Genomic DNA, 23,086 nt, shown 5'->3' with positions numbered 1-23,086 from the left:
AACTCCTCTCTGAGTATTTCCATACATCCAAGAACTCATTTGCCCTTTTTCATCCTGTCAAGATTCAACCACTCAGCTCCTCTGCTTGACAAAGTCACAGCCCTGGAACAACAGAAACTGTTGCATCACATTTACCATAAAGGTACACAGTCTTCTCTGTTCATGAGATCAAATGGTATCATCAATCCACACACACACACACATACGTCTCATTGGTGCTCTGCAGACAGCTCATTTCTCATCCGCGTGGTTCTCTGCTGTCTTGCTAATTCCCCGCTTTATGCACGCACACAGTGGGAAGTTTTACAGCTAACGTATGTCATGACGTTTGAGATCCTCCATTACAACACAATTTCATACGACAGAGTCAGAAGGTGTGGCTATTTCACTTCACAGATTTTGTCTATGTGTTCTCTCACTGTCTTTCTGATGTCACTTATTTCCCTGCACCAAAATGATATTCCCTTAAGCACCAATCACCGAGGAATTACCAGGATTTGTTTCCCCCTCACTTTAAAGGGGACATACTATAAAAAAGAAATCCACTACAGTGTTTTTGAACATATATTTTGGTAACCTGAGTGTCTACTGACCCATAAAATGTGAAATAAACCCATCCAGTCCTTTGTTTGTGGTCTGCATAAGTCTTACAACACAGAGAAAAATGCTCCATTTCAAATGTGCTCTCCTTGTGATGTCACAGTGGGATTCTGGTTAAAAAAAAAAATCCCCTCCCCTCCCCTGGTATCTCCACCCATGGACTCCACCCCCAGCCTAGAACAAAACTGTTGCGCAGGTCTGACATTTTTATTCTCGCTACAGAGGAGTGATGTCTACTGGGAAAACTCGGGGGGGGGGGGGGGGGGGGGGCTCATTTCATTTAAAGAGACACACACACCAAAACGGAGCGTTCTGAGAGAGCTGGTTTATACAGGGTCACAAACCTCCTCTGGTGTTTGATTCATGTTATATTTTGACCAAAGCACAGATGTTTCATTTAGACCACAGGGGGACTGTTTGAAAAGGTGGAGGAGGGGACTGTTTGAAAAGGTGGAGGAGGGGGATAATATGATCCTCTTTAAATTTGAATGTTTCTTATTTTAGTCGTGGCTATTTATTGTTATCAGAAATGATCTGAAGCCAAGCTTTAGATGCTTTAGATCTCGATCTGCTCAAAAAGACCCATCATTTCTATGAACGTGTGTGACTAGAAGCACCAGGAAAACATCCACGACTGACTTTCCATTTTGGCTATGTGATCGTAATTCTCAGCACGAGGGACAATCTGAGACATAGTTTTAGTCACAATGACCAAGCCCTCCAATCCTCTTAAGGCAGCTTTGTTTTGCTCGCTCGCTGTCTGGTGGGAATTTGTGTTTGTTAACGTCAGACCAGGGAGCTGTAATCCCCCCCTGCACCCCCCCCCCCCCCCCCCCCCTCGCCTGTCTAATCTCATTATTAATCCCAGCACCTCGATTATCTGCATGTTCTTCTTTCAATCTTGGGCCGTAATCTGTTTGTGTATTTGTTTTGGGTGGGGTCATATCAGAAATCCTCTGGAGCAGAAAGGTATCCGACAGCACTTCTATCTTGTGTTAACACTTATCTGATCTGCATGTTTGATTCCACCTCACGTCACGTCTCTTCTCTTGTGTTTGTTCTTCTTTTCACATGACCTCCTTTCTCTCGCCTGTTGTGCACTTGTGTTCCACGTGCACTCTCTCTTAAGCCCTTTTTTTTCCGTCTTCTACACATTTTTTTTTGTCTAACATTTTCCTGTTTCTTTATTCTCTAACACTCTTCAACGTTAAAACTCTCTAATTGCTGTAATTGCTCTTTCTTTTGTCAGTCCCTAACATCGCCTTCTCTCCGCTTCTCTGGTAAATCGCACACAGATGATTCAGAGCTCAGGTAGTGTTGACTGTTAGAAAATATAACATCTGCTTTGTCTTGGCTTCAACCTAACGTTCATTTAGCTGACAAGTCACTGATAAACATTTTCTGCACTTTTATTCAGGCCCACATTGAAGGTCTAATCAGTGAGATGTGTAGTGAGTGAGATGATAAAGGTATCTTACTATCTGATCATTAAGGAAACATGTTGAAGTGCTGGCTTCTCTGACAACAATGCAGCAGCCAGTATGTCCTCCTTCTAACTTTAGATTCTGCTCCTGAATGCTCTGGATTTGTTTGGACCAGAGAAGGTAGACGGTTTTAAGGCGACCCCCCCCACACGGCCGTTTTTGGACGCCCCTCGGTTTGTCAGATATGAGAGCAGTTATCAGGTCAACAGGTGTTGCAGCGATGGAAGCGGGCAAGAGAAGTGGTTCAGATAGAAGTGATTGTACCCGACCTAAAAAGCCTCTGCATGTTTCTAATAAGCTCCACGAGCAGAAACGTGCTCAAACTAGGATCAATATTGGAGATGCTTTTTGAAAAATGGAGAGAGGTTAGAACACAGAAAGGTTTACAGACCCATGCAGAGCTGGATAAACACTGAAGCTTCAGAGTCCACCACATGGCAACCTGCGTGAGCATCGACTCTAGAGAGGAGGGGGGGGGGGGGGGGGGACACACAGCTCTCTGGGGTTTATTATTCACATTTACAAACAGCTGTTTATGAAGAATATTGTTGTAGTTTGGTTTGTTTGATCTTTTATCTCTCCAGCTTAGAGCAGACTCTTAGAACGATAATGTAAGGTCTGCTGAATCAATAAAGAAGACATAAAGATGCCTTAATATACAAAGTGATGCAACGCTGCTGGCAGATTGGTTTAACAAGAAACAAAATAAAAGCAGACTTATTCAACAACAGGGATTTTAACGTGCTTCCAACAAGACATCAAAAGCATCAAGAAGAAGAAACATCAACCTCTTTATCAAATGTGTGTTTGTGTGTGTGTGTGTGTAATCCAGGGATTTCTTCAACATGGACTTGGCCAGTCATCCTGCTCTGGTCCAGCAGTGAGCCACATTACACGCTGGCTGCAGCCAGCCAGACTGAAATCCTGCCCTTTTCACTCGCTGCCTCTAATTAAATGAAGCTGAAGGGTAAAATTGACTTCTACAACACACAACCAGAAAGCTTAGCAGACACATGTGTGCCGAGGCTTCACGTTCATCTGCTCTCACAGAGGAAAACTGTGTGTGTGTGTGTGTGTGTGTGTGTGTGTGTGTGTGTGTGTGTGTGTGTGTGTGTGTGTTTGGTTGTTGGGCTGAACATGTATGTCTCTGTCGGTGCTTCAGAATAAAATATTTGAGCACGTTAAGCAAACAACACCTGTAGCAGCAGATGCTTCTTTAGTCTCAAATTCAACCAAAGTCTGATTAGAAGTGTGTGTGCTTCACCGCCTCCTCTTCACATCATCTGTCAAGCTACAACAAGTCATTTATCTCAGTTATTTTCAGATTTAAGTCCTTCCACATGGTCACGTCTTGTTAAAAAATGAAGTCATACTCAAATTAACTTAAATAATTGATTGTGTTTATGTTTTTGTTGCCACAGCATGCAGATGTAGTTTGTGAGTTACACGGCCGATGCTTCCTTTGAGGAGAAGAAATACTCTTTAACATTCACATTAATGAATAAAAGAGTCTGCAGCACCGGGCTTCACCCTGTTAGACACTACAGTCGAGTGCCTGCTGTTTCGCAGACGACCTGGTGCCTCCATCTCCAGCCAAACGAGGGCTACAACGGCACCTGGGTCTCCTAATGATAATATATATGATATGCTAATAATGTCAGCTAATAAAAGTTAGCAGAAGCTGCAGCTTTGTCAAAGCTTTAATCTGTATCTGTATGATCTGGATAAAATCCAAAATTCATGCTGTTTCTGTTTTTACCACTAAAGCGTGCAGTGATGCAAAGAGGATGACGTCCGCTTTATTAATGAATCACTGTATGTGTGAGAAAATTGGCTCTTAATTTCATCATAACATCAGTTTTCTGCACAGAGTCACAGATGAGAGCCGTGATGAAAGCTTAGATCCAGACATTGGTGTTTCTTTTAATTGGTTGCAAAGAGCCCTTCACTTCCACCGCTGAAGACGGAGCCTGAGGATACACGCAGCATCAAGCTGAATTACATGAAGTTAAACAGGGTCATCGTGACTCCTCCACCAGCAGAGACACACTAGACAGAGCCGATTTCGTCAGCGTGTTTGTAGTTAAAAAGGATTTGTTGAAATGCTCTCATCCCACTTTTGGCCTTGTTTACAGACTGGTTTATGCTAATTGACGACGCTCTCTTCACTTCACAAGTTTGCCAGGAATCTTAAACCAGAACTGGCACCATGTGACAAAGACTCACGACTTCTTCTCTAGTAGGAGACCATGAAGACTGTGTGCGTCTATCCTTTATGCTGGATAAATACAGAAGCAAAGAGTGTTGTGAAGATTTCATTTTCCATCTTTAAGTCACACTTTCTAATCGAAGAAAAGGACAGGACTTTACACCTCTACAGAAACCTGCTTCCTCATCCACACGGCCTTGTAAACTAAGTGGTATAAATCCAAATGCTGCAAAACCTGAGCATGCGTCCCTTGTGCTCTGTGTTAAATTGAAGTCTGTGCTTTTATAAGGGAAAAGAGGATGTTTTTTTTAATACAGTTTTAACAATGAGCAGATGGATAAAAGAACCATGAACAGGGATATGAAACTTACTTGAAGCAGTAAAGTGCAAAAAGAAGATAACTTTGTTAATATTAGTTCATAAAGCTCATTTGGTACCTCAAATAATTATTTTTCAGACTTTGTCATTTAAAGTCTTTATACGTGTTTTTTCACACTTAAATATAATATAAATCATGTTTATCCTCTGAAAATAACTCTGTGAGTCATGACTGTCTACAATGGGTGTAACACCCGAGTGCCACTGTCTGTGATGTTTTCAGAGTTTTCAGAGTCCTATCTTCACTTTGTTTACATTACACTCAGTGTTGGTCTTGACCAGTCTTGATTTAAAATCCGGAGTCCAACCAGTCTGAGACCGCAGACAAGTCAGGTGAAAATAGTTTAGATTCCGAGACGAGACCGAGACTGAGACAGAGACCTTCAAAAGTCTTTAGACCAAGACCGATTTTGAGTACTACAACACAGAACAGACACGGCTCAGTCAAACCACATTAGAATCTTTTGTCCTCGCTGGTGGACGTTGGCAGACGTCCTCTCCTTTCTGATTCCTCATACCAAAAGCTATGTTCTCTTTTCTAAAATGATGGAGGACTTAATTTAAGGTCCAATTTGAGACTGTCAACAGGTCTACACTCCCTCCCGCCCACTACGCTCTGCCAATGAAAGGCGTCTGATCCGACCTTCACAACAGGGTCCTAAGTCTCTGACTAGACTCTTCTCCTCTGTCGCCCCCCGGTGGTGGAATGAACTTCTAAACTCCATGTGATCTGCAGAATCCCTCTGCACCTTTAAGAAAAAGCTAAAGACCCAGCTCTTTCATGAATACCTACTAACTTAATGATGATGGTCTCCATATATTGATGATGATGATGGTAATGACGATGGTTTTTGTTTGATAACGACGACTTATAAGATGGTTTCTATACTGATTAGAGCTCTCAAGAACTGCCCTCAATGTTGTGCTTTGCCTCTTGTCACTTCCTGTCAGCACCTGTGTGTCCAATCAGACTCAAAGCTGATCGTTTGCTCTTATTGACATTGTTCCCTTTTTTCTAGATCCTTGCTTGTGTTGTTCTTACTCTCTGATGTACGTCGCTTTGGATAAAAGAGTCTGCTAAGTGAATTGTAGAACTGTAGTTGTAGAATTGTACACTGTCTCAAGACAAATGTTGATGATGAACGAACTAACGGTATAGAGCAAGTTATAACAAATAATAGAGACGTTGACTGCCTGAAATGTGCCTGTTGAGACACCTTCCTTACGTCACAGTAGAGCTGACACTGCCAACACTCAGAACATTTAAGTAGCTCAATCAGGCCATTTGATTGGACTACTGTCCCAGAATACAAGCACTGGGAGAGAATGGATTTTTTGTTGGAGGTATGTCTAACCCCTATCCGTGCGCGACGCACTACGCTGTTGCTCTCCTCAATGTAAAATATCACAGCAGTCTTCTTTAGTCATGAGTAGAAATACCTTTAACCTCATTTAATGTCGGGACACTAGAGGTGACCCCATACAGTCGAATACTCGATGATTCAAGATGTGTTCGTTCCTCCAAATAATGCATGGCTCATAGCCTCTCTTGGTATAAATATTAACTTATTTATACTTTTATTGCAGCTCTGAAAACAACTCATACTTTAAATGAATCTCCTCAGTGTGTGCTGGAAGCTCCACCTTCTCTTCAACCCTCCCTTGGAAACAAAACAAAGATGGAAGTGGCAAAGGCTCAAGGCTTGAAATCAACAACCCATAACCCAATGGACGTCAGCAAGGTCACCATGCTGTCCACTTCTTGTGTAATGGCGTCTAAAGTTTTTCTTGAGATTCCCTATGTGGTGTGGTGTACCTTGAGACAGTGCTACAAACCAACATCCCCGATTATCTACGACACCTTCAACACCAAGAAACAGGCGACAACACAGACGAACACAGAGTGAGAGACAAGTCATCGGATAAAATAATAGCCTGAAGTGTAAAATGACTTCCCCACACGGTCTCTACTTTACTCTGAACATATAAAAACACACACACACACATACAAACACAAGAGCGCAATAACATGGAACGAGAGAGCGAGAGGAGTAAACACACGAGGGCACCCAGAGAGCCATTTGAGTGTACAATCATGTCCAGATTTACCCTTTGCACTCTTGGTGATTTTTTCCATCAGCAGCCCATCACTTCTATCGTCCCAGATCTCTTTCTCTCACCCTCTCTCTCTCTCTCTCTCTCTCTCTCTCTCTCTCTCTCTGCTGGACAAAAGGACCAAAGTTTCATGTTGGGATTCAGAGAGGAATTAACTCTAGAATATTTTTTTATGTGATTTACAAAGTGAAAAAAAGAGAATTTCATCCATAATCTATGCTGCTTTTACCGTTCTGGGTCACGGGGCGGGCTGGAGCCAATCCCAGCTGTCATTGGAGGAGAGGCAGGGTACAGCGTGAACTGGTCACCAGTCATATAGAGTCAGACAAACAGTCACACTCACACTCACACCTACGGACAATTAACTTGCATGTCTTTGGACTGTTGGAAGCAGGAGTACCTGGAGAGAACCCATTCACGGGGAATAACATGCAAACTCCACACAGAGAGGCTCCTGTCTGACGGGGATTCAAACCAGGAACCTTTTTGCTGTGAGGCGACAGCGCTAGCCACTGCAACCCCTAAGTTCAATTTTCAACCTTCAGGGTGCGCCGTTTTTAACGTTTGTAAGTGCTAACTAGCGTGACATGTTACATCGCTTGTTACAGTTTGGTTAATGCATTCGTCTTCCTCTCACCTGTAGCCGTGCTGAGTGTCCACACACATGCCTCCATTGAAGCAGGGGTTTCTGGGATATGCACTGCAGGGCTGGTGGGACTGCTCTCTGCCCGGACAGGAGCACACAGCTGTGGATTCCACCGTCACAGACACGAGACTCATGGTCCCACAATCCACCACTGTGGGCGTGTCCCGCACGTTCAAAACACTGGTGCAGCCTCCGGCCCCGGCACACTCCGAACCGGGACACTCGTCCACCCGGATCTGGACTACGCTGACCTGCAGGAACGACTGGAGCTGGAGGGAGAAGGACGCAGAAGAAAAACACAGATGAAGTTAGAGAGTCTATACTCACACTGATGAAACACAAGGTGAAGCTTTGGAAGTGCTTTTTCGTTCAAAGTATCATAACAGACTCTTCTGAGTGACCTTTACCTCACAGACAAGGAGTGGTACAACAGTGCTTATCTCCAATTGCACAGGCACTTCTACCCATCAAAAGGAGGTAAAGTGCAGTGACAGAGATCCCCACTCAGCTTCACACTCACAAAGACAGCCGACTGAGTTCAACTGGTGGACAAAACAAACCAAGAGCACCATTTACTGGACTTGAACCTCCAGGATGCTGAAGGTTTTTCAAGTGTTACGTGTTTAAAGGGATACTTCAGCCATTTGCATTAAGCTTTGTATCATTAGAAACCTGGTTGTGAAATCTTATTTTCTGTCTGTAAAGGAGCCTCTGATGAGGGAAAATCGTCATTTTGCGTCATCGGAGGCTGCTTTGGTTAGAGGGGGTGAAACTTCCTCATGTGGGTCACCTCATGAGGAAGGTGATGGGGGGGGACCCACTGAAGCTACAGACCTTTTATAGATCAGCGGGTGGGACCTCACTCCCAGAATCTAAAAGCAAAGTCCGCCATCTTGCTTGAAAGCTGAGAAGAACTGACAATGGCGGAAAATGTGTTTAAACTTCAAACTGATATGGATGAAGGGGATTTTTTAAGGTCTTGTGATCGAATTGGATGTTCGTAGCTATCTCTACAAGCCGCAATATAGCGACGAGCGGTTGATGCTGATGGAGGAACAGGAGGGGGCTGTGCATTCTGGGAGTTGTTGTCTTTCATCCATATGAGCCAAAAAGACACTTTCTGCCTTTTCTCGGTCAAGAAGGCACCGACTTCAAAATGTATTTCACATTTCTACTACATACTATATGACCCAATGTCAATACAGATTCATGTTTCAATGGGTGAAGTATCCCTTTAATTCAACAGAATTATTTACAATTTACAATAAGGTTGCAAAAATTGTCTAAACATATATACATAAACTGTACATATACAGTGAAAATAAAACACTACAGCCATAACCTTCACCCAAAGCTGCCATGAGCAAAAGAGTGAAAGCAGCTATGATGCATTCAGATTCAAAGGTCGACAAATAATGATGTTTCTCATCTCGTAAAGATGCAAACATTACATTTCTCTCTCCTACAAACAGTCAGAGAACAGAGGAGGTTGTCTAATATGCACAAATACATTGTTGGTGTTTAGGAACTAAAATATTGTCATTGTGTTTGTGCAGTTTAGACAATGTGCCTGGGGGGAGTTTGTCTGGGATGAAAAGCTGCATCACTGTAATCATTTGAGATGCTTCAATTTTAAACCCATGAAGATTTGTTGTTTTTTTTATCTGAAGACAGAAGGCGGCAGTTCAATCCTTTGATTATACCTTATGTGGCTTAAATATATAAATCCTGGATACACCACTGATTTGCTGATATAAGTCTTAATTAACATGTGAATCAAATGAGTGATAATAAGCCTGATTACAAACCACACCATCGGGACATCACCAGAAACTCCAGAGAACATTAAATGACTTATTCTCAACTTTAACATGAACGTGTTATTGAGGCGTAACTGTTGAGTAAGGCCCCGTGTCTACCTGACGTTGTTCCCAGGCAGAAAAGCGCTGGCTGTGCGCTCGGGAGCACTTGCATGAAGCGTTTGGGCTCTGCGACGAAAAGCGCTGCACGTCCGTCCTGTCTCTATGACAACAGTCTGTTGACAACGCCCGCTGTATGACCCAAACTGCTGTTACTTTTTACTGTACTGTGTTTTTTTTAATTGTCTAGATCGTTTATTTCCCGATCAGACACGGAGCAAAAAACGATCAGTATGCGGCAAAACTACAGGGAATATCATACATTTGGAAAAGAGCGGCGGTGACGTCAACAGCGCCTTTCTGAAAAGTTTAAAGATTTTCAACTTGCGCTCGTTGCAGCTGCACAAAACAGGCAGAACGCATTTTTAAAAAAAAATCACTGGGCGCTGTTTTTCTTCAGCTTTCTGCTGCGGACGCTCTCTACTCATTGAAAACAATTGAATAAAATCGCAGGCGCTAAAAAATAAATCGCCAGGCGGACACATGCCTAATGCTGCAGTCACTTGTATGTACATAACTTATCTACATTATATTGACTTTTATTTCTATTTAATGACAATGTGACTAGACTCTGTGTCCCATTGTGCAAAAGCAACTCTCTCCAGGAAGTAATCAAACAAATATATTTAACATCTGCACTCAGCAACACAGCCTTCTGAAACGGTCAAAACACGAGTAAGTTATTTCTGACTTAACCAGTTCACACAGACCAATGAACACACAAGCATACATAACAACACACACACAGACAAATAACAGGAAACTGATGTAGAAAGTGCATCCAAAGTGTGATCACAGGACAGTAGGCAGTCTGAAGAATCAATCTGCTATCGACAAAGTGGGCTAAACTGTTGGAAACCCTGAATCCAGGCTGAACAGTTTGAGAGAGCAGTCGAAAGCAAAATAAAAACAAAATGTTTTATGCGCTCTAGTGTTGTGCTGTACCTTGTGTGTTTGTGTGCCCTTGCATTCTGATTTGCTGTCCTTCGCTTGCAGGAGTTACAAGTGGATTACCGCTGAGCTGATATACAAATCAGTGAACTCATCATGCCCAGGAACATGCAAGTATACACACAGAGCGTCAAAACCACAGGTTGTTTGTGAAACCGTGTTGAACCAGAACAGGGTCACATCATGTTCAATGTTCTGTACTGATTAGATCCCCTCCAGTGTGACTGGATGGTGCTCACTAAACATGCAGATCACATCTAGTCCACTCTTTTCTGCGTAATGACCCCCACCGCTGTGACTGTAACATTAATAAAGGTTACGCTTTTATAGGTCAGTGCTAGAGCCGACTAATGTCACGTTTAGTAAAACTGTCAGCACAGCGCACCTCCCAAAAGTGGTTTTCAATCTATACTGACACATCTCTTTGACTTGTAATATGGACACAATGGCTTCTTTCATTGGTGACATTATCTGGAGTATGTAGAGCTATAGAGGGTTTTGCAATCGCTGAACGCCCCCATGAAAAGGCATACGAAGGTGAATGGCATTGAGCTTGTATACTGTAGCACTTTTCTAGTCTTCTGACTACTCAAAGAGCTTTTACACTGCAGGTCACATCTACACATTCACACACTGATGGTAGAGGCTGCTATGTAAAGTGACCATGAGTATTAACTAATCCATTCATACACATTCATACACCGCCGTTGAAGCAGTAGGAGCAACTTGGGGTTAAAGGCAGGGTTGGTCATTTCCTCCAGATTCACTTTTTAAGATTTTGGTGTAAATTGTCTTTAGGTCCTGACAGAAATGAATAACTCATGTTCTCTGAAAAAGGAACAAAGAAAATCCGTCATCTGTATCAGTTTGTAAGTCTGTAAAAACTTCGACCAATGTCTGCCACGAGGTACCAATCTGATGAACCAATCACACGCCTCCCTGTCTCCCTGCTCGCTCTCTACCTCTTGCGTGCTCTAGCTCACACTCAAAGCGATGAGCTGAGGTCCGCTTCTGGACCAATGGCGCTCGTGCATGTAAGTGAGGGGGCGTGGCTTTTGAGGGAGCACAGAGGGGAGGGGGTGCAGACGGAGCACTGAGGGAATGCTACCTTCAAAATCATGCTAGTTTTCGAAAATTACCAACCCTGCCTTTAAGTGTCTTGAACAAGGACACATTGAACATGATGCTGCAGGAGCTGGGAATCGAGCCCTCGACCTTCCAGCTGAGAGACGGCCGACTCTACCAACTGAGCCACAGCATCATATAATCAGAAGATTTACTTTGAAAACAGTTAGTCATGGTGGAAGTGTCACTGGATATAAATTGTTGTTTACAGTAACCATTGTTTTTGGTTTTAGGTTATTATCGTTTTTTAACCCTAACCCTGTTTATGGTCAATTTAAGATTAGATTAAATGACAATCAACAGAAAGTCAACTGCACATTCATTTCTTACATATTGATTGTCAATTAATGGAATATTTATTTGACAATCAAAAGATCATAACACTTACTTACAGTCTCCTGACAGTCAGTTGAATGCATGAAGTTGACTGTTGAAACATGTATGTTGATATCCACTGATTCACTGTTGACATGCAACTACACATCTATTAATAATGGTAATAAGTTGAACGCATGTTACTTGATAAAGTTATGTTGAATATCTACTGACAGCTTGGTGAGTGACAACAGATGGACCATCAACTTAATGTGTTACTAAAGTATTTAATCCAAGTGCAAAATCTTTGTGTTTTTTTTTTTTGCGTTGCAGGAAATTACAAACTCCCCAATGCCATCAATACCACCAACAGATGACTTTTCAGTTTACTGTTAGAACAGATTTGCCCAATAGAGAGGTCTATAAACCTTAATGTTCCTCATTTAGAGCACGTAAAGCAGCCATGAGGCCACAGTCAGGTCGAGTGTAACAGAGAAAAGAAAACCAGAAAGAGTTTGTACATTGAGCACATGATGCATGGAAAAAAAATATGTTTATGTTCTATGAATGTTAGCATTGTCTATGTAGGTTCTTTGCTGCCTCCTTCCTAGCAGAGGATAATGGATCCTTCAAATCCTTGACATTAAAAGCCAATGAGACTCAATCATGCAGAGTAGGAATGTCTGAAGATCAGAGGAGGGGATGGACGGGGAGAGGAAAGTGGGGATGGGGGGCAGCAGATACTGTACAGGGAGTAAACATCTGCTGATCAAGAGAAGTGAAGTCAGTGTCATGGCGGCTGTCAGGAGTTTCCCCCCCCTTAAATAATTTCTGCACTTTATATTGTTTAGTTTGTCCACATTCATGTAGAGGGAAGTTACCGCATTGATTTCATACATTGTTGATGACACCCAGCAGAGCGTTTTAATGCTAATGATGTTTTCCAACAAGACATTTTATATTCTTAACAGAAGGAAAAACAATCTGTTTGTATGATTTTATAGCTCATATCATCCTCATGGATTATTTGACTTCTTTTCAGCGGCTGCTCGTCCTGCTTTACTTTACATAGAAAATGTAATTCTAAAAATAAATATATACATCCCAATGCTCTCCAGTCGATCTTAATCTGTTACTTTACAGTCTTGATCCTGATGGGAGTCTCTTGACCCCCGAAGCCCAAAGACTATAAAAGACATAAGTGCATCCACAAGCGTGTCTTTTAGATAAAGTGTAGAAATGTAAGGAGAGGCGTACATTGAATCTTTCAAAGGCAGAGCAGTGTGTATAGCAAAGGACTAGAGGGACGCTCTGTGCCTTGGACTGTTGTCCCATTGCTGTAAGAAGCTTCTCCAATCGTCTTCACGGCCCTCTGAGCCACATTAATGTAATGACGAGAAGAACCTCGGTACAGTATATGAGCATCATACTAAAGATATTAGGAGAGTCGAAAACCAAAGGAAGTATCATTAAAAATCAAGTGGAGCATGCTGGAGTGAAAACACTGAGGGATAACTTCCATTATTGAGGCAGAGGAAGGGAGCTACTGAGAGTTTTTTTAATTCATCTACTTCCGAGGCATAACTGGAGAATTGAGAACATTAATAAAAAGTGCAGCTTCCCCCCCCCCCCCCCCCCCCCCCGGCTTTTCCTTCCTCTTTCTTTTCCCGTCCACCAGCTCCCCCCCCCCCCCGCCTCTCTCCCCCCAGCTCCATCTCTCCATCGCCATGCTTCACATCTCATTCTGATCAATGTCTCCGCCGGAGTACCTGGATGATTCAGATGCAACGCTGGCTGCCCTCCTCACAAATCACTCTGAAAAAAAAAAACTGCGACTTCTCTCTCTAATACGTCTTTCTCTCCATCGCTGCTGCTGCTGCTGCTCTGTGTGGCCAAGCTAACTTATTTGTGTATTTGTAAAAAAATATTACAAATGTTCAGACAAAATAATCCACCTTTCATGACAGCCACATTAAATACCATTTTATCTCTGTCAATTAAAGATCGGGAAATCATTTTTTTTGTACTTTTCTAACCAAAAGTCAGTTTTAAGCGTCATGTTTAGCATACATATACTTTGCCTTTTCTTCCTTGACAAGAGGACACGTTTAGAAAGGATCACCAGGAAAAAGGCTGAACCATGCAGCGCTGTGATCGACCTGAACTGACCACCGTGGTCATGATTAGACGTGTGCTATTTCTCCCCCCTTACAGACACACACTACTAACACATGCAAATACAGAGCAGCTCATCACTCCCTCTGAGGACACTGTGTCAGCTCTCTCCCTGCTGCTGAAATGTGTACAAAATCCACTTTCTATGGTCCACGCTCTCGCACACACAGACTCACACAAACACTCGGCTCTTTTTACTTCTATTCAGACTTTTGAAACGTGAAATGAGGTCTGACTGAGCCCAGCGGTCAGGGAGCGATGAGGTGAAATGTTTTTCTAGCTCTCTCTTCTTTTTTTCAATGATGACATGCCTCTGTAGGTTTTTGACTTTTGCTTAACTTGTACATTTTTGTTATTTATGAAGAATTGATCAATAACACTAGAAAGATTAACGTCATCCCACAGTCCCTTGTCATTCGGCAGGGCATGTGTATTTTTTTTTTATCTTCTTGTGACTGCAACAGACACAGTATTACACGCATAATCCACACTGTGCATTTCTGTTAAGAGTCAAATTGGGTTGGATTTAAAAGGATTTTCCACATTCATGGACTATGAATGTACTGCAAATAACAGTTTTTTATTTTTTTATTCCTGGGCTTGCCCAGGACAATGGTCTAAATCGGGCTCAGTTCACCGTGCCCTACAAACCAGAAACTGCCTGTGTGCTTTATTCTAGGAGGAGGATGATTTGTGGAGACTGGTATATATCAGTGACACTGTGAAAAAAAAATGTTCACCACAGGTGGTCCATTTACTAAATTATACTGACTCTGTCTTTGGCAATCTGTGGTGGAAAAATGGGAACAGGATTTGGCACATGAATGAACCATCAAATAAAGGGACATATCAATCAGAGTGGAGTGAGGACAAGGTGGCAGCCTCTTAGTTTAATACAGAGGATTACAACGGCATCAACGGGAACTTTGTCCATGTTTATTTTTCAAGTATTTATTATTTTCTAAAAATCAGAGGATTTATTTTTTATATACTTTATTAAAGGGGACATATTATGAAAAATCCACTTGTACAGTGTTTCTGAACATATATTTAGGTAACCTGAGAGTCTACTGACCCACAACATGTTAAATAAACCCATCCAGTCCTTTGTTTGTGGTCTGCATAAGTCTTACAACACAGAGAAAAATGTTCTGTTTCAAATCTGCTCTCCTTGTGATGTCACAGTGGGATTCTAGTAAAAAGAAAAATCCCCTCCCCTCCCCTGGTATCTCCACCCATGGACTCCACCCCCAGCCGAGAGCAAAACTTTTGCGCAGGTCCGCCATTTTTATTCTCGCTACAGAGGAGTGATGTCTACTGGGAAACTCGGGGGGGGGGTCATTACATTTAAAGAGACACACACACCAAAACGGAGCGTTCTGAGAGAGCTGGTTTATACACGGTCACAAACCTCCTCTGGTGCTTGATTCATGTTATATTTTGACCAAAGCACAGCACAGATGTTTAATTTAGACCACAGGGGGACTGTTTGAAAAGGTGGAGGAGGGGGATAATATGTCCTCTTTAATCCCTGATGGAAATTCTGGATTCACAGTCTCTGCAGACTGAGCTATTGCCGCCCCCTTACACAAACTTAGAGAACAATACTTAATTTAAAATCAGATGTTCTGGGGCGGAAAAATCCCAGACAATGAAAATAAGTGCCTTGATATTTCTGGGTGCACTGACAGTGTGATCACACCCCGGGATGTTTTCACACCTGTTGTGCATGAAGAGACTGAATAAAAACTCTTCACTGCTTACAGCAGAGCGACTTCATTTTTTGACAGGTGAGAATGGCTGCACTGAAATCGGGTGGAAAATAAGCAGCTTTTCCCTTGTTAAAAGAGCTGTTCTCACATACTTCCATACCCAGAGGGGGCTCATTCAGACTGCTGGCACTTCAAAAATAAATAAAAAAAAAACTGTGTAGTGGGCATTTTGCACCTGCTTTTGATCTGCTCGCGGTCCCACTAAAGCTCTCTCCTGCATCCTTCCAATGCATACTTCAACGTTGACAGCGCAGTGTGTCGACAGCACGGGAGAGTTTGAGAATTATTCTCTGCTCAAAAAAAACGAGGAGAAGACGAATGAGCAAAAGAGGATTTTTGTTGCTGCATCATATTTTGAATGTAGCATGAGTGGCCTTTAAATAGACAAAAAGAGTGAAAGTGTCAGATAATGACATTAGTGAGAATCTCCCAGCTAAACATGAGTGGATATGACTTTAATGGTGTCTCTGTGAAAGCTTTAGAACTTACAGGATTTGGTTCAGAGAAGCATTTCTGCCCGTCAGTGTGTGAAACTCGTGTTAGCTCGAGCTGTCAGCAGAGTCATTTAGGGGGCATCCGTCAGAAATCATTAAGCTATAGTGTTACAGTGTAGGAGGAACTCACTGGCACTTTGTCACTGAGCACCACAGATAGTAACCAATTAAACTGCTTGTTTAAGAAATGACTGCTATCTAAGGATGTCACATCAACTGGTTGATTTGGCCTGCTTTTCTCGGGGCTGACTGGTTTCAAAAGCGAAACCAATTTGGTCGGTGTTTATGTTGCCAAACAACAAATGCAGTCGCCTCCGACTCTCTCTCCTGTCTAAACTAATTGTTTGCAGAAAGACTACATTTGCAGATATATCCAGGTAGCTTCTGTTAAAGGCTTTATATGTGATTTTTTGATCCAGCAGATGTCGCCCTTGAGCACCAGCATGAAACCAAAACAACTCGCGCTGCATTGTTGTGTTAGCATGCTAATGCTAGCGATCTTTATTACACTCGTATCGTCACACTGCATGTAAATTTACCTGAAATGAGCGTGATCTAGAAACACAGTTAAGCAGTGAGTACAGTATGTTATTCTTCTTTTCTCTAGTCCCTCAATTAAACAACTTTTATACACGAGGGGAGGAGTCAGCCGGCCGTCCGGGCGATGTAAACAAAGTGAAGATAGGACTCTGAAAACTCTGAAAACATCACAGACAGTGGGACTCGGGTGTTACACCCATTGCAGACAGTCATGACTCACAGAGTTATTTTCAGAGGATATACTTGATTTATATTACATTTAAGTGTGAAAAATCACATATTAAGACTTTAAAGAAAACAATAAATAAGTAGAGTTGTGCTGAACAGTTTAAAATGCTTAAAGGAGAGTGACTGTTTTGAAAATTTAACTTTGTCAATGGGCCTTTCACCAACAGACCAACAGGTGGACTGAAGTTAACACACCGTGTTTTGTATTTGGGTTAAAAAGCTGAACGACTGGAAAAACGGACGTCTCACCTTCTGTTTGTGCGCGGCCAGATAACCGTGCATTTTCTCCGGCCGCAGGAAGGAGGGGCCACCGTACACGGCGAAACGAACATCCAGCGTTCGCTCCTTGGCGTCCAACAGGCTAAAGATGTTGACATCATCCGAGGGAACGGAGAGCATCTCGGAGAGGAAGTCCACCAACAGCTCGTAGCGACTCCGCTGCTTTCCTCTCAGTTCAATGAACTCCTTGGCTGTGATGTCTGAGAAACACACACACACACACACAAACACACAAACATGCTATTAAAATCGTTGACTGCGTAGAAGTGGCCTCATTATATCCACCCCTGCTCAAGGATAAATCCAATTATTTTCAAACTGGGTGCAAGTGCTAAGTTTAAAAAACAGCCTGAAACACTCCAGACTGCGGCTGGAAGGATACATTATTGAAAATGGCTGACTGCATCTGACAAAGATCTGTTGTTCTGGATTTGAGTTGGTGTGTACTTGTAAGTCTTTTCCTGTGTGCATGTGAGTGTGCATGTACCTGCAGGTGAAGGTAGTGTTTGAGAGTCAGGTTTTAATATGGTCTGCCAGTCTAAGGTAAATACAGTGTTCCTAATCATTCCTCACAGCAGGCCTTTAAAGAAGAAAGGAATCCTGTTCGTTACTAATGAGCCGGACTACTCCAGCACCTGTACTTAGGTCGGTCCTACACAAATGTTGAAGAGAATTAGGGTCAACTTGAACCTGAATGCATTTTGACGATACATACATGATGCCTTGTGTCAGAAATGAGGCAAAAATAAATAAAAAAAGAAGCCTCTAACAACTTCCGGCTGATTTTACCCCCTGACCTAGTGTTGTATTCAAGACCACACTAACCGAGACCGAGACATACCCGAGTGCTCCGAGAGCGAGACATTTAGGGACCTAGTCAAGACCAAAACCAAGACTATAAATATCACAGAAAAATCATCTTCTCGTGTGCAGCGTGTCGCTCACTCAGACCGTAACACTGGGGAGGGATGAATATGAAATCATGAATGGAAGTTATTCGCTCTGTTAGAAAAGATGGATGGCGCCAGTGGCGTGGTGGAGAGGCTGTGGTCCTCCAAGTGGGCGACCCGGGTTCAAATCCGACCTGTGGCTCCTTTCCACATGTCGTTACCCACTCTCTCTCTCTCCCTGATTTCCTGTCCTAGCTCTCTGATTAAAGCCCATAAAGCCCAAAAACAAATCTTAAAAAAAGATGGTTTTCCTCAGTAGGAGAACTGGGGGTTTAAAAACTCCACTGCAGCTTAAACTCAGAGAAAAGAAAGTGAGTGGGAGGAGTGAGAAATGGAGGGAGCCTTTTATCCTTTATCCAGCCTTTTTGTAATGATCCGCTTAACGTTGTGTCAACAGACACAGACCCATCTCTACTCTTCTCTAACATGTTGATTTTAAAGTGTAGCTAGCGAAACAAAAAAAAAACAGAGTGAATCTTTCTAAATTTTATCCACAAGGAGACAACGAGATAACTGAACTGAAAACACGCTCTGTTTAATTATCTGTGTCGAGCTTTCATTCCCCCGACCTCGGCCGGATTAGTCCGCACCAGTTGATGAAGGGCAGAAAGCTTTAGGCTTGTTTCAGGGTGCTAATTGTTGCACACATAGTGGCACTACAAAATGGAAATAATTGGGAAAAAATGATCCCCTCTTTGTGTGATTCCAGTTGGGGGCGGGAGGGAGGTCCGGGTCATTATCATTTGCTCTGGAAACATCTCCTGGTGTGGCTTCAGCAGTCTCATTTTACCTCATCAAAGTGAGTATCTTTGGGAGTGATAGTCTTGTGTCTGTAAGATATATATATATATATATATATATGTGAAGAATATATTTCTTCCTTTTTTTGGGGGGTGGCTTAGTGGTTAGGCTGTTGGCGGTCTGACTCCGACCCTTGGCCACATACCCATATGTCATTCCCCATTCACTCCTCTCCCGAGTCCCTACTCTATCCACCATCCTGTCCTCTCAAACAAAGGCAGAAAGAACATAAATCTTCTGAAAAGAAAATCCTCCTTTGTTTCTCTGTAGCTGAGCTGCAGTGGAGGGACGGTCACATAAATGTGTAGTCTTGTGCCAAGTGAAATTGTAGCATTGGAAAATACACAAGGACAATGACTGTGGATTTTTTCTCCCCATCTGTGACATTAAAAACATATCAGGGAAGAGAGCCCTCTCTGCACACGCGGCATTGGGAGAGCTGTTAAAAAAAAAAGGTGAGCTTTTACCTTGAGGGCTGATTCCATGGACTACCAGAAACTGAAAACTACGTCACAAAAATGTCTTCACGCCCGTCATCCTGAGACTCAAAGTGCTCCTCACAGAGATGGAGGTACAATAACTCACACACATAAAGGGTTGGGCAGGGTGATTAGGTTTGTGGGTGCGTGGAGGGAGACAGAGCTCAGGCATTAAGAGACAAGACAGGGGGCTCAGAATGAGCTCAGAATGGGCTCGGATACGAGGAGAGGGATCGAGGCTAATGTCAGCTCCTATCAGTCAGTCCGGCGGGAGAAACAAGGACACAGGCAGACAGAAAAGATAGTCAGGAGGGACGGGGGGGCTGGCGGGGGGGAGGGGAGTTTCTCCTAACGCAGAGTGGCAGCCTTTGCACCTGGCTTTGATCCAGCCTCACAACTCACTGCTGCTTTCTCCTTCCCAGGGGCTTCATTGGGAGTCGGGCGTTGAGGCGGTAGAGCGCAGATGCTCTCCTGCCTTCAGGCTTGTGATTTCACACAAAGGGGGAACAAATCGTAATACATATCCTTCTCATGTTGTTGTAAAGTAATGTGGGAAACACTGGGATCAAACACTGAGACAGACTTCTATCATCAGCTGAATTGAAGTTCTGCTCCTTCCTATAGGAACCAAAGATCACTGAAAGACATGTGAGCTCTGTTTGAAATGCTCTGTGGACCAAAACATCTCATTAAGAATGTCATATATATATATTTAGCTCAAGAGAGACAGGAAATGTAGGGAGAAGGTGGTGATGACATGAACCAAATAGCTGCATGCTGGAGTCCAATACAATCGGGGAACTTTGCCGCCGTATAGCTGAACCTTGCTTTTAATCATTCAACATTTTTCCTCCATTGTGCAAGTGACAAGCATTAGAGCAGGGGTCTCTAACAGGTAGCTCGGGAGCTCGCGGGCAGGTTTTCAGTGGCTCGCCTATAGGTTGACCGACTGTGTCAAAAATAAAAATAAAATCTGATGACGGCAAATGCACCTCTTCCCGCTATTCATATTTGGCCCATAAAAACAAGTGTGACGTACTAATGTTTTCTTGGACATTGATGTGAATTTAACTCAGCTGATGTGTGCTATGTAAATAAATGCAAGCGATTTGATGGAAGTAGCCCTCGGCCACTTTCATTTTTGGTTGGAGACCCCTGCATTAGAGTATGACGGTCTGTTTTTATTGATCATGAAGGGGTGTCAGTATCTTGATTAAGCTTCATTCACTAGGATTGGACGATTGCATTTGAAATAACCTCTCACCTGTCGAGAGATAGAGTTAACGTTTGTAAGGCAAGTAGATGACAGCCGAATCAATTTCCAGGTGCAGGTCATCACTTCAAATCGATCGCAGAATCCTGTTTTCAGATGCTTAACTAGCACTCGTCTGCCGCCGTCTCTGACTCTCAGACACTTGTTGGTAAAACTTGAGAGAGGCTGGGGAAGTGTGGAGACAGGAGGGGAGGGGGGTAAGGGGGTAAATCTACTCCCAAAGTCACCAACTAAGCCTTTAAGAAATCCAGGGAAATGATGTCTCCTGACTTTAAATGTTTCCCTTTTTAATTTAACATACTTTATTCATCCCAGAGGGGAAATTCTGGTTTTACACTTTGATATTTTAGAGACATGCTTCTCACACACATCGGCCCGATTTACACACATCTACAAACAGGACCTTTGGACACCATGCATTAGTGGAGAGATGTCAGAGAGAGGTAACCCTAACTTCCATATTTTGAAGTATTTTGAACAGGCGACCTTCCGGTTCCCAACCCTGGTCCCTACAGACTGAGATACTCCCGCCCCTTTAGGTCACTAATGTGAAGAACTACATCCTACATTTCCCATACTGCACCGTGACATAATCTGTTGTTTAAAACCTCTTTTGAAACTCGACATTTCCAGCTTCTAACAGCAGCTAATTGATTTAAATAAAACGTTAGTCTGATGATGTAAACAGGAGGATCCCCTTAGTTTTCATCATGCAGTGACCTGGTCTTGCGGTAGAAAAAGGATTAAGTGCATTTGAGATTGATCACCATAAATAATTAGTGGTAGCTCCTTTAACTCAATGCTTTGTTGGCAGCGTGTGCAGGACCTGAACACAAACAAAAACAACACGATGAGATCCTTCCCAGATTTTCTGCTCCAGTCATTCTTGTATTTAAAAAAAGAACATCTAATTTTCAAGTCATAAAGTCATACCCACAGGGAGAGCAGCAGGAGGAGTATGACTGACGCCTCGTAAATTACACTCATATTATACCTGCAAGAGACAGAGATATTAACCCGATGTCTGAGTATTGATCGCAAGCACACATCTCAGAGGGCGGGTGGATGGAAACAGAGAGCTACAGAGGGAAAACCTCCCTGCTTTATAGACCTTCTTCCTTTTATCATTATTTAGTTTGTAACACAAACTAAAGCAGCGTGCGTCCATTTATGCACCCGCCGCGTGCTTCTCACTGAACTCCTCCTGCGAGCACTCTGCATTCACCCTCAGATAATGTCATGTGCACATTTCAAGGACTTTTTGTTTATCACATTTCTTCGTACCTTTCCATTAATATCGGGGAAAAGAGAAGGAAAGTGAGCGAGCCTTAATCTCGCCAAGGCAGATTTAACCAGCGCTGTCTTTGTGCGTCCTTATTGCATTCCACATTTGTTCTTGAAATGGGATTTAAAATGTCAAGGAGGGTGTAAGTAATGCTATAAGTAGAATATTTTCATAATCCCCGAGACTGAGAATCAATGAGACTGTTTACTCCAAAGCCCCACATGGAAAAATATAAATCCTAGAAATGTTCTTCTGTTACACGTCCTCCGCACACAAACAAACCGGCCTTAATGCTGCTCGCTCCTACACCTCAGGATGATCTCAAAGTCATTAATCCCGGATATTACACTATTTTTTAAATACTTCATTCTCATTCATTTTTGGGGAAATTGTTCATTGCTCGACACCAGGTTAAAAGCCTGTGAGAGGCCTCACCCTGGTTCTCTTTTGATTCTCTGTAAACAATCATGGCCAATTAAATAATTACTCTCCGCAGACCTTTGATGACAGTGTAGCCACATATCCTCTTCCTCTTCTTAAACCAGTTTAAATAAGTCTCAGAGCTCCTTAAAACATGTGTGTGAAGTTTCTTGTTCTAAATCCACTCTGATCCTGTATTTGATCATGTCTATAAACCCCTCTATTTCAGCCCTGCTCAGAACAGGCTGTTTCTGTGTCTGTACCTTTAAATATGTAAATGAGCTGTGTCTGACCACGCCCCCTCTCTGGAAGGGCTCGGGTGTACTCGGGCTTTCTCGCTCCATGTCCTATTGTTTAGAGAAGGCAGACTCAGAGGACAGAACAAACACCTAGCTGTGGGAGTGTCACCCACCTGGGGGAGGGGCTACTGCCCTTTGTGATGTCATGAAGGGAAAATCTCCAAACAGCCTGTTTGAGCACACATTTTCTGAAAAGTGGAGCAGGCAGAAGATGTAGAGGATGGACTTTTCTCATGATTGGGGGGTTTGTAGACAGACTAGGGACACATGAGTGTTAGGAAAACATGGTAAACACAATATGTGACATTTCAAAACCCCAAATTGAGTCATAAACCACAAGAAACAGTTG

The 23,086-nt window shown here is 42.8% G+C and overlaps 1 protein-coding gene across 1 annotated transcript in view; it reads right to left on the bottom strand.

Moving 5' to 3' along the window:
* si:ch211-186j3.6 (neural-cadherin) overlaps positions 1-23,086 on the bottom strand; it is a 300,686-nt gene that overhangs the window by 83,818 nt on the left and 193,782 nt on the right. Inside the window, exons 25-26 of the mRNA XM_061044393.1 lie at positions 17,201-17,430; positions 7,424-7,701 (exon numbers count right to left, since the gene is read on the bottom strand). Coding sequence (XP_060900376.1) covers positions 7,424-7,701; positions 17,201-17,430 — 508 coding nt within the window. The remainder of the gene's footprint in view (positions 1-7,423; positions 7,702-17,200; positions 17,431-23,086) is intronic.

The sequence above is a fragment of the Labrus mixtus genome, chromosome 1 (assembly GCF_963584025.1).
Source record: "Labrus mixtus chromosome 1, fLabMix1.1, whole genome shotgun sequence".
Lineage (NCBI taxonomy): Eukaryota > Metazoa > Chordata > Actinopteri > Labriformes > Labridae > Labrus > Labrus mixtus.
The sequence above is the reverse complement of the archived record's forward strand: the minus strand, read 5'-3'. Positions and strand labels throughout refer to the sequence as shown.